General features: G+C 30.7%; 3 protein-coding genes across 4 annotated transcripts; 1 reads left to right on the top strand and 2 right to left on the bottom strand.

Annotated features, from left to right (window-relative positions):
* Positions 1-889: 889 nt before the first annotated feature.
* LOC131958018 (uncharacterized) lies at positions 890-2,133 on the bottom strand. The gene is made up of 2 exons (XM_059322905.1): positions 2,047-2,133; positions 890-1,884 (listed from the first exon to the last, which is right to left on the bottom strand). The coding sequence occupies exons 1-2, from the start codon at positions 2,090-2,092 to the stop codon at positions 890-892; spliced, it is 1,041 nt and encodes a 346-aa protein (XP_059178888.1). The 5' UTR covers positions 2,093-2,133.
* Positions 2,134-4,720: 2,587 nt separating this feature from the next.
* LOC131958129 (uncharacterized) lies at positions 4,721-6,165 on the top strand. Its single transcript, XM_059323011.1, has one exon. The coding sequence runs from the start codon at positions 4,820-4,822 to the stop codon at positions 5,687-5,689; it is 870 nt and encodes a 289-aa protein (XP_059178994.1). The 5' UTR covers positions 4,721-4,819; the 3' UTR covers positions 5,690-6,165.
* A 758-nt stretch (positions 6,166-6,923) lies between these two features.
* On the bottom strand, positions 6,924-12,882 carry LOC131958114 (uncharacterized). 2 transcript variants are annotated; one of them, XM_059322992.1, is made up of 9 exons: positions 12,703-12,882; positions 12,452-12,524; positions 11,598-12,145; positions 11,073-11,267; positions 10,293-10,508; positions 9,513-9,716; positions 8,887-9,015; positions 8,208-8,345; positions 6,924-7,632 (listed from the first exon to the last, which is right to left on the bottom strand). In XM_059322992.1, exons 3-9 carry the CDS (start codon positions 11,797-11,799, stop codon positions 7,028-7,030), a joined length of 1,689 nt encoding a protein of 562 aa, XP_059178975.1. In that variant the 5' UTR covers positions 11,800-12,145; positions 12,452-12,524; positions 12,703-12,882; the 3' UTR covers positions 6,924-7,027. The 2 variants fall into 2 exon arrangements, with proteins under 2 accessions (XP_059178975.1, XP_059178982.1); XM_059322999.1 differs by having other exon boundaries at positions 12,779-12,882.
* Positions 12,883-13,102: the final 220 nt, after the last annotated feature.

Raw genomic sequence — 13,102 nt, 5'->3', positions numbered from 1 at the left:
GATAAACACAATATTTTTCTTGCTTGATTTAACATTGTGATTAAAGAGATATTTATATTACCAAATAATGTACTCGTTCATTAAAACAATTTTACATTAGATACGACTTAAATAGTTTCAAATGTTGTATTACAGAAAATATAAAAACCCCTTTTTTTATAAAGGAAAAGATAAAAATTCAGAACTTTCTTATACAATTTAATAAAGTAATAAAGCAGGGGAATGTGAATTTTTATTGTTTTACAATGCAATTAATCATGGTAACACCTAAATAATGGTTTTATAATCTTAAAGACTTCTCTATACATACATGTTATACGTCGAATTTAACATACAATTTAAATTGACTTCAAAATAGGAAATATTACAATAAACTCTAGCTAATGGTAATTATCCTCAGCGTTTCTTAGATGGTTTTGATAGTAAAAATATATCTGAAAATTATCCTCTAATTAAAAAGATATCATGATTTATAATTTAATCTACGTTTGAAGCAAGACAATTTCTATGCTATAAAACGAATATTTGATAGCATTGATAAAAAACTTTACGTTTGTGATATTGCCATTGCAAAGACGCTCTATTGGTTAATTTTGTAAAACTGTTATTTCCACTGACTTGTGAAAGCAAATTAAGAAAAAAAAAATACATTATACGGAAACTAGCAATGACTTATGTATCCATTACATTTAAACAGCACTAACTTGAGTGCTTACATTATTTTTTTCGAAGTTTTGAATAAATAAATGGAATACATTAAAAACAAGTTATGGTAGTAAAAACATTTTAGGTAATTAGTAGTTTAGATGTAAATACATAGGAAAAACAACGTTTCTTTTTTATAACAAAGATCTAATAAACGCTTTCAAAAGATAAATCATACATGTTTCTACAAGTTTCCTGCTGGAACTTCACACATATATCCTATATTATGTATTTTATGTAACTTGTAGCACATGTCATCCGCCATTTGCCAATTGTAATCACCCCATAAGTAAAGACAATATGCTAAAATGCCATTATTTGGTTCTCCACTAGCCCATTCTAAATACCCCACAGCACTGCCACTGTACCTATTTACCCATTGCCCTTCTACAGCTTCATCGGTACCTCCTGTTAGTATAATATAATAACTGGCATTAACTGTCATAAATTGTTGAACAAACTGAAATTCAGAAGAGGTATCTATTTCCACAAGATAACCACCGAACAACGAACAAATAGCTGCTGCAGTTTCTGGCGTAGTTGTCCATAACTTACTAGATAAAAGATAGTAGTGATCTTCAAATATAGAGGATTCGTTAAACAGTAAATATTTCATTGTTTCTAATCGTTTTCTGTGCAAAGATTTCGTACTTTTCAGATTACGTAGATTAATATTTATTTCATTTATTTGTGCTGTTAAGTTAAAGTTGTTTAATTCAAGCCTGGCATAGACGTTCTCAATGTAACTGGTCAAATACTGTACTTGTCTGACCAATGAATTTATATCTGGTTCAACAAATGACAGTAACTGTAGTTTATTCAAATTCACTGGGTGTCCTGCACGGTCCACTCCGTTAGCCTCACATCTGTAAATTCCAGAGATATTAGAATCTGGGAATTCCCAATTCAGTTTAATGTATGACAGACCGTTGTTGTCAATTTTACCAGAAGCTGTAACATCACTGACATCCAACATGACTTGATTGTCAGATGTGAAAACATTTATAGAAGCCAGTTCTGTGAATGACGATTGGTTGGTGCTTGACCTTGAGATGATCAATGAAATGAGACTGACCATCGTTGAGCCCGTGTTTACTGTTGTGGAACAGTTGACCTCTAACTTTTGTGTGATGCCAATCTCTAAAACTGCTGGAGTTACCGTAAGGGACAACCCGTATGCTGAAAAGGGAGAAACAATATATACTAATATGTAAAAAAATGTAAATAAAGTGAACATATACATATATATATATATATATATATATATATATATATATATATATATATATATATATATATATATATATATATATATATATATGTAGATTATTATATACTTACTCGAACTAAAAATCAGGCCCAATGTACATAATGATAGGTACAACATTTTGCTATAATGAATGTATTCTCGTTCAATTTGTTAACAACTGATTTGCCTTTATGTTTCGCTTAGATAAATTACTTGTTGCTGATCTTATCAAGATATAACTGCGCCAGTGATCCTCAACCTTTTACAAGTGGTTACATTTTAAATACTTTATTGTCATACTTTATTCTATACATCAATGAGACCATTTATCCGTTGTAGCAGTTAAAAAATAAAAATATGTTGTATGTTAACACGTTAAACAAATTGTTGAAATACCAAGAAATGTAAAACACGGAACAAAATTAAATAGGAAAACTCCAATTGATGTTTCTACCTATACAAATGAAAACATTAAAGATAGTTGATTTATATATTTTTTTAATGTAGGGATTTTTTTATCAGTAATGTATCAACTATATGTATATTTTGTTATACTATAGCAAAAACAGATATTTAGAGAAAAATTATATATAAATTTTATAGAAATGCATTAATTGACTTGTGTAAAAATAAATTACCGTTTTCAAGATTTAAATTTAAATTGTATATCTATGCAACTGTTTGTACGTTACCGAAGTGACGAGAATCTTTCCATCATTATTGTTTTGGTTTTTTACTTTCTCGTATATACGAAGTAAGCCTATAAAGAAGTCTTGTAATCGTGCAAAAAAAAATCGAGATTTTTACAAATTTCGACGTTTTACATCTCACTGATACGGAAAAACATAATTTTGCAATCTTGTCCGTATGGCTGTGTGTCTGTGTGTGTGTGTGTGTGAGTGTCTGTCTGTCTGTGTTTAAACACGATAATATGAGTACCGTTACAGCTAAGTTGATGAAATTTCATATATAAGTATTTTATCAAAATCGTAGATCCGTGTCAACTTTTGAGCGATTTCCGATAACTGGAAGTGGTACTTTTTCTATTTGAATTTTTCAAAAGCCTATAACTTGAGTACTATTTCAGATAGATAAATGAACTTTCACATGTAAGTAAAAAATCTAATTCTCTACCATCTTTCGAATTGTGAGTAATTTCAGTTGACCGGAAGTACTAATTTACGCTATTTCCGATTTCTCAAAAAACGCATGTAAATTTATAAAGTACTAATAATATTGCGCACTATTATGCACATTTTGTTTTGGCGTTCGCTTGGTGCGCAATTCTTTTTTCTATGAGATTTTATTCTATTTTTAAAAGTTTAAGTAATTAAAAATCATGTCTATATTCCAAGTTATATAAGAATATTCGAGACAGTTCAGGGGAGATCACTCCCGGTTTATTTTAGATTTAGCCATCGAAGCAGCCGCAAAAAAAATAGAAATGAAAAACTACAACCTGAAAACTACACGGACAGACAGACACAAACACAGACAGACAGACAGACACACAGACATACGGACAAGATTGCAAAATTATGTTTTTACGTATCAGTGAGGTGTAAAACGTCGAGATTTTTAAAAATCTCGATTTTTTTTTTCTTTTGCACGATTACAATACTTTCTCTATACTTCGAGAAAAATGAAAACAAACAAAATCGTTTTTGACCTTTTTAAAATTTTTATTTAGTTGCCTAAAATACTATACATATAAAGTGCATCCAATATTGAAATGTTGAAAAAATATCCTAGAAAATTAAACAATTAGATTGGTTTAAACATATTTATTTTAATACCATCATTTACGATTTTTTAAATATTTAACGGGCCTTTCGAATAATTTCGAGTCTGTTCTGAGTGTCCATTAGAGGTCATATGTTTCTATTACCTCAGTATATAAAGGGATTGTTTAGAACTTACAGTACATGCATCCAATAAAATTAATTTTAAAATACTTCGACCACCCCCAAGTTTCAGGGTTGTTTATAAAACAGATTGAGCTCCCTTTGATAAACAACCTGGTAAGCTTTAGTAGTGCAAAGTCCGAATCCCAATCAGCAGCTTTTTGTATCGATTACATGGATAGTAAATACTGCCTATGGTCACAATCATTTCAAATTATAAGGTCAAGGGTTAAATATAGGGACCGATAAGTTCAACACAAAGATAATGAAATATAACGCGGACAAACTAGATACTATCGATATTTTACGTTGTGATATTATCGTGGATATGTGTTTTATAAGAGGCTATTAATGACAAACATGAAGTTTTTATTGCTTACTTTACTCCTCGTAAGCTCGGGTAAGTGTAGAAAAAAACTCGATCATATAAACTTAAAATGTTATATTCTTTCTCATTCATATGTGTATCGTCGTTTCCATGAACAGTACCCTTAGTATCAAAAAAAAGAGCCAAATTTATTTAGGGTCGAAACGGTATATCGTTAACATTAAACAAATAGTACTTCAATCACATTTTCAAATTGAATAATGTATAATCTAATCAGTTTCTTATGTTTTTATTTAAGTGACTATCCGAAAATAGAAGATGTTTCTATTCAGTTAATATTTATATTGCTACTGACATATATACATCCATCTATATATATATATATATATATATATATATATATATATATATATATATATATATATATATATATATATATATATATATATATATATATATATATATATATATATGTTTACTTTTTTTTACATATTTTTTAACATGTTAGTAAATATTGTTTCTCCCTTTTCAGCATACGGGTTGTCCCTTACGGTAACTCCAGCAGTTTTAGAGATTGGCATTACACGAAGGTTAGAGGTCAACTGTTCCACTACAATAACCACGGATTCAGCGATGGTCAGTTTAATTTCTTTAATCATCTCAAGGTCAAGCACCAACCAATCGTCATTCACAGAACTGACCTCTATAAATGTTTTCACATCTGACAGTCAAGTCATGTTGGATGTCAGTGATGTCACAGGTTCTGGTAAAATTGACAACAACGGTCTGTCATACATCAGACTGAATTGGGAATTCCCAGATTCTAATGTTTCTGGCATATACAGGTGTGAGGCTAATGGAGTTGACCGTGCAGGACATCCGGTGAATTTGAATACATCACAGATACTGTACTTTGTTCAACCAGATATTAACTCATTGGTCAAACAAATACAATATTTGACCAACTCTTTTGAAAATATATACACAATCGTCGAACAACAAAACATAAACTTGACCAATCGCCTTGCAGAAGTCAGTGCAACTGAACAAGAATTACTAGCTGAAGAAAATGTGTGGAACACACGCCTGGACAAAATGAAACATTTACTTTTTAATATATCGACTATATATGCAGGCCATTACTATATGTTATCTAGCAAACATGCAGCAATAGAACCTGAAACCGCCGAGGCAACATGTGCTTTGTTTGGTGGGTACCTTGTGGAGATTGACTCCTATGACGAGATGCAGTTTGTCAGAAATTTTATTTCAAGTAACCCAAACTTCAACCTGACGTTAACTGGGGGTAATGACGAAGCTGTTGAGGGACATTGGGTAAACAGACACAGCCGTACGGATGTGGGGTATCTAGATTGGGCCAGCGGAGAGCCAAATCATGACGGAAACTGTATATATCTGTCAATGTCTCATATGAGTGACCGCCCCTGTTACTTAGCACATGAAATTTTCGACATTACATTTTTATGTGAGGTCCCCCAATAGGTTTCTTTTTAAACTTGATTATTTTAAGGTTGAATTTTTTAAAAGACGGCTCAAAGTTATAAAGTATCATTGGTTTGGAAAACTGTAGTATTGAGCTGGGAATAAAACATTTAGCTCTATAAAATGTTCTTTATATTTGTTGTTGAAGATTAAATTATAATCTAAGATTTGAAATAGTTTTTTTTTTAACTTTATGTTTTAAAGTTAAAATGAAAGTTATGTTTCTCTTTGCAGATAAAAATTGTCTTCTTTTATCTCATTCTTTTAGTTAGATTTTTTCGTTCTGATACTAAAATACGTGTATTGTATGACATATACGTGTTTTATATAAGCACCTTGTTTCTTGTTTTCAGTAAACCTTTTCATATTACAGACTACACATTAATTATGCATTGTACTTTTTCAAAGCAAATAAATGTCAGTTGAAACTTCTGCATGTTCTTTTAATGCTAACAATATATCATTAATAAAATATTTTAAACCAAAATAGTAGTTTATAATTAGAGAATTCCACTGATGTATTATTGTTATTTTGAGCTTTCAAAATATGTTTCATCCTGCATGTTTTGTTGATGGAACATTTGAAGCAGATTGTATAATATTGCTTTGTCTTATGCATGTAAAAAAGCTACCAATGCCGAAATATGTAGAAAAACTGGGCGACAGTTTAAGCAAACAAATACAAAATCGCAAATGGAAATGAATTGGACACACATTGCGTAAATCAACTAGCAACATCGCTAGACATGCACTAGATTTGGAATCCCCAAATAAAGAAAGAAAGAGGAAAATTAATTACCCCCAAAGTAACTTGGAAATTGTATTATTTATTTATCGAAGTTACGTCCTTGATTAGAGATAGTATCATTTTTTTTACTTGGTCGTCTAGAGATTAAATTTGCAAAGCGATGAGTTCTCTTCTGTTCTAATCTTTTTGTTATCGTTATTTTTTTTTAAGTGGGCATTAAAACTAAAAAACATTAAAATAAACAAAGATTTATTTGGCTACCTTGGATGTTTTTCTTTTTATTGAGCAATACGCATAAAAGAAGTACAAGAGACAACGACTGAGACCGATTTTTTCAATATTAATTTTTTTTTTCAATAAAGGGCCTTTTATTAGAAACAAATAGGCATAATAATAAAGAGACAGCAAACTGTTTAATTTTTGATGTTGATTATATACTGGAGGTGTTCATTCTGTCAAACTAATCAAGCCATCCTCAATAACAAGATAACAAAAAGATAACTAGTGGCAATTGGCAATTTATAAAAACGCAATACTGAGCCAACAAAAGCACTAAAACAATACCAAGCACATATCGCATATAATCAACATCATACACATAATGATGACTTGTTTAAAATTAAATTTTCAATTGCGTGTAATCTCGTGTTCCACAAAAAATATTTTGCTACCAATTCGTTTTCTAGAAGACGTATTTGTTCTAGTCGTCTGGTGATATTCAAGTTTCGTTCATCTAACAGAGCATGTATGTTTTCAACAGATTTCGTCAATGTTTGTATCTGAGCTACCAATATCGGAATATCTGGCTTCACAAACGTTGTTGTTCTAGAAGTGTGAATGTTCACCGGATGTCCTGTACGGTCAACTCCATTAACGTCACACCTGTAAATTCCAGAAGTATTAGAATCTGGGAATTCCCAATTTAGTTTGATGTATGACAGACCGTTGTTGTCAATTTTACCAGAAGTTGTGACATCACTGACATCCAACATGACTTGACTGTCAGATGTGAAAACATTTATAGAGGCTAGTTCTGTAAATGACGATTGGTTGGTGCTTGACCTTGAAATGATTAAAGAAATTAAACTGGCCAGGCTTGATGCAATGGCGATCGAAGTAGAACAATAGACTTCTAAGTGTCGTGTTAGACCTGCCACCACATTGGATGGAGTCACCTCTAGGGACAACCCGTTACCTGGAGTACACAACATACTATATATAAATATATATATATATATATATATATATATATATATATATATATATATATATATATATATATATATATATATACGAATAAATATATTTATATGCATACTTATATATATATATATATATATATATATATGTATATATATATATATATATATATATATATATATATATATATATATATATATATATATATATATACGAATAAATATATTTATATGCATACTTATATATATATATATATATATATATATATGTATATATATATATATATATATATATATATATATATATATATATATATATATATATATATATATATATATATATATATATATATATATATATATATATATATTTATTTATTTATTTATATATATATAATATATAATATATATATATATATATATATATATATATATATTTATTTATTTATTTATTTATTTATTTATTTATTTATATAAGGTACAATTATTATTTATTTAAAAGCATAGCATGCTTAGCACTGGAAGTTATATCATTGTTTTAAAACATTTTAATTTGTAAATGCTAACATACTAGTTAGTTCACATTGGGCTCCATAGTAACCAGCGTTACACGCTAAGCAGGTCCCATTGGATCTATCACATTCTGAGTTCTGGCACTCAGAAGAGCACGTGTAGCTACAGTCAGGTCCATACTGGTGTTTGTCACAAGCTGCGTTATAAAATATTCAATGATTGTAGACTCTTGCATGGAACATTAAATGTTTTTGGTATACTTGGCTTAATAAATAATACGACAATTTTAATATCGAAGACTTTCATAAAATTATTTCACTGAATAGTTAAAAAGATCTTTGTAAAGTAATACTTTTATAATACAAAATTAACTTTAGAACAAAAAATAAAATGATAGTCAACCTAACATAAATAGATATATTTTGATAACTAACAAGGCATTATTTCAACGTTTTACTGTTAGCCCGAAGGTCTTGAGTTCGGATCTCGGCTTGTGCTAGTTAATGCAGGACGCGCATGGGTCAACTGAGTTCTGAAGGGTACATGATCACATTGGGAAACAAAGGCGGATGAGCACTTATAGGCCTAGGTCATTGCAAAAGATCAACTCTACTTCATCTGCCTCCACCCCCCCCCCCCCCCCCCCCATAATGTGAGATACATTTTACACAGTTGTAAAATGGTTTTTTTTTTAAAATTAGCTTGGTTCTGATACTTGAGTAAATGTGAAAATTTACGTGTTTGGCAGAGTCCACCGACATACCCCGCCTCACAGCCGGAGCTACATGCGCCTGTGTTGACATTGCACTGACAATGACAGCTGTTGTTGCACTCGAAACCATATCTATTACCCACACAATAGTCTTCTGTAAAATACAAACAATAAAAGTAAATTACTGCAAAAAGATAGATTTTTTTTTTAAGTGGTCGGCTCTGGACGGATCGGTAATAGCTCATGGTTTCTGAAGTCTCGAGTTTGAACCCCTGGGCAGATGAGGCTAAACAGCTAGGAACAAAAATTATATAAAACAAGACTCCAAAATCAAAACAACTGATGCTTGTATTTTGTTCTTGGATGGACAAATGCTATGGAAGTAAATCCAATAACGTAGTCAAATGGTGGTATTGCGTATTACAGGTTGGCCGTACGATTTAATTGTGTTGGAGGAAATGCTGCTTAACATAACAATTAAAACAAAGAACAAGAAATGTTTTTTGAAATATCACGCACAATTGGATATATAATAATATATAATTTCTTTTAACAAAAGCAACATTATTATAAACTTTTTTACGTTTGCATTTCATGTGTTTCTAAAATATAAACCACATAAATATAAAATCCTGTTAAGAAAAGTATTACCTCCGTAGATTTCTACTTCACATAAGGTAAGAATGTCTTTAGCATACACCTCTACTCTAGACACTGGGTTAGTCCCCATGTCATTGTCCACATAGTAGATCAGCACTTGATCACTTGGGTTTTGGTCGATGAAATGATATTTCTCAGATCCATCAGGGCCGAATGTAGTTAGACGAAATCCTTTTAGTCGCTCTGTGACCCAAGCTGTAGACAATAAAGTAGGTAATTTCAAATAGTACATGAGACGGCGTGGTCTAACGGATAGTGCGATAGGCTGCTAACCCTAACGTCTCGAGTTCGTTTCCGGGTTAAAATCAATTAAACTTCTATGAGTTCGCCCAGCTAGTATGAGTACGTAATTCACGGCAAAGAAAGTAAAGTTCTGACAACACTATCCCCTCAACTTCCATCAATCAACTTCACGTGCCCTATAGCTAAGGCACGAACGGGAATAGATGATATAATATGTTAACGGCAGTGTGTAAAAGCCTAGAATTGTATCATCTACCGATATTATATACTAGCTCTAAATCCTCCATAATCAATATCCTATATCTTGATCTACTGCTAGACTGGTGATGCTTATCGTGATCCATTACCATGAGTATAAATCACAAGCTATATATATATATATATATATATATATATATTTTAAATATTCAACAGAAAACGAAAACACAACTATTGTATTTTACAAGTACCGAGCAACAACAACAAAATAAACACGCAACAATTTGCAATGTTTAAATAACGTGATGTAAACAAACACTACTTTAATACCTCTGTTATGAATTATAAATTTGAAAACAGTTTTTGGTTCCTCAAAATCTAGTCTCCACCATCCAGGTGTATTCACAGACGTATGCGAGCAGGAAAGTCCCCCAGCAAATGCGGTGTTTGTATTACCGTCCACAGCTAAAGATGAATTGAATGAAAAATTGTTCACAACATAAGTTCCAGATTGCTCCGTTCTTTGCCTCAAGGCTACATTCCTACCTGCAAGCACAAAAGCACAAAAAAAAAATTAGGATTATTGAATGATAAGCTAGAATTGTTTTGTCTGCCTTGAAAATATAAGGTTTCTATTCCACGTTTTTTTTTTATTTTTCAAATTAAGTCACTCTGAAGCTCACAGTTGTTACATTTTTCTAATTAATTTGATTAAAAACTATTACAACTATGCCGAATTAAGATTGTTAGGATTAAGATAGTTTTGTTTCCATTGTAAAAGTGATACATTTGCTAAAGAATTGAATAGTTCTTGGATTAAAGCAGCTATAATTTTGTAGTGTGTTAGTGTTTGGTTTTGTACTGTTCCCAAGTTGGTACATTAAAAAAAAAGATTCATCGTGGCGGAGCACGGGTATGCAGCTAGTTGATTATAATGTACTTAATTAGCATGATTAGCCAACTCTAAAACCAATATATGTTAAACATCATAACAAAGTGTATTAGCTTTGCTAAATATCTATAGTTTATTAAAAAAAAAGAATATTGCAATGTAAAAAATCAACATACAAATTGTAATAATAAAAAAAGTAAAAAAAAACCTGTACTAACCCCCGCTCACGTGTATAGAGCACACATTAGTCAACTCATGAAAGTCAATCTGTATGTAACGGAGTAAGGTTAGACCAGAGCATGTCACATCAGTCACCGTGTCACTTATCTTGTAGACAAACTTTGATTCACAAGTAACGCTGCATTCACTGCTTGTATTGTCTTTAAACCTTATATCGAACAGTGATGTAGACTCTAGAGTATGAGAAATTATTTAAACTATCAATGCTCTGTCTTAAGTATCACATCGTTAAAAACAAATCGATAAGTTCAAGCTTATAAATTAAAATTCTTTATATATATATATATATATATATATATATATATATATATATATATATATATATATATATATATATATATATATATATATATATATATATATATATATATATATATATTCTGAATAATTTACTAAATAAATAACTAGGTACATATTTCACATTTTCTAACTCTATATTTATATTGTGTTGTCTTGTATACAAGTATTACAAAATGTTTTTTCAACAAAGTGTTTAACTATACCTGCAGTGACAACTCGTATCCAGGTAATGACGTGATCGGTGTTTAACTTTATAGTCACCGTTTTAGTATTGTGACAAGTGGAGTCTTGGCCGTCTACCAGCTCTTGTAAATTCGGTGTGATGTTTTCCGCCTTGGTTGCCAGATCAACTTCAGAAGAGATTACAGTTACAAACATTTTCTTACATGTGATGTTTATTTGCATGTAATGGTAGGCTTTATGTTTATAGTATTAAATTGTATAGATGTAATGGTAGGCTTCATGTTTATAGTATTACTTTGTGCAGATGTAATGATTGGTTTTATAACATTAGGTTGTACAGATGTAATGGTAGGTTGGTTTTTTTTTAATAATATTACGATGTACAGATGTAAATGTATGTAGTCAGTTGTATAGATGTAATGGTACATAGACGTGTTTTACTTACGGAACTGGCAAGCAGGACCAAACCACCCTCTCACACATGTACCATTGCAGTTTCCCAACTCGTCACACTTGTCATCTACACAATGACATTTATATTGGTTGTGGGATCCGAACCAGCCATCGTCTGAAAAAATCAATTTTTACCAGCGTATCATTGTATGATACAATGTACTGGGCTATATAAATATCTAACAGCATATTATGCTAGGTCGAACGGTAGCACAGCCAGAAGCTTATAGAATAAGATGGTGGTTTGAAAATTATCTCCTATATATATATATATATATATATATATATATATATATATATATATATATATATATATATATATATATATATATATATATATATATATATATATATACATAAACACCTGGCATTATGTCTTATCTACTGGTCAACACATTTGAAAATAGTTGTACATACAGACCTGCAGTCGCTTTATCTGAGTAGAAGCTGCATAGAAGTACAGCGAAATATAATGACTTCATTTACCTTTTAGGCTGTAAAATAAATGTGAAAAAAATTGGCATAAACATTATATGACATGGCATAAATTACTATGTAAATATACAAAACCTTAAGCCGAAAGTGTTTTGTGCAAATAAACAAAAAATATTAAAACAAAATTATTTAAATCGTACGAATGTGTATTATTAATAAAAAAAAACGGTTTCTCACCTGAGCAGGCTTATGTAGCCTACCTGTGTCGACACACACTAAACACGATAATAGTTTAAAATCAACTTCCGCTTACCTTATCGTGATAGTTACTCTGTTTATAGAATATGCTTGTATCGTGCTTACACGTAATTACAATTATTACATTATAGGGGAGAAATTACAACTCTTATCGTATTTCTTTCACGGTGAAATATAGCATTTTTTTTTAAACAAAAGCTATAGATCTGTACAGGTCAGAACTTGTAAGTAGATATTATATTTGCATTTATCTACACAGGTCTAATCAAATACCACTTAAGATACAGACAAAAAAAGACGGCACTTAATGATTAGATAGTTTGTAGAAACGTGAACAGACAGGGACTTGATTGGATTGTAAGATAATGGACTACGTTAT

The sequence above is a fragment of the Physella acuta genome, unplaced genomic scaffold (assembly GCF_028476545.2).
Source record: "Physella acuta isolate Inbredline_101_S28 unplaced genomic scaffold, ASM2847654v3 ptg000083l, whole genome shotgun sequence".
NCBI lineage: Eukaryota > Metazoa > Mollusca > Gastropoda > Physidae > Physella > Physella acuta.
This window is presented reverse-complemented; position numbering and strand designations above follow the sequence as displayed.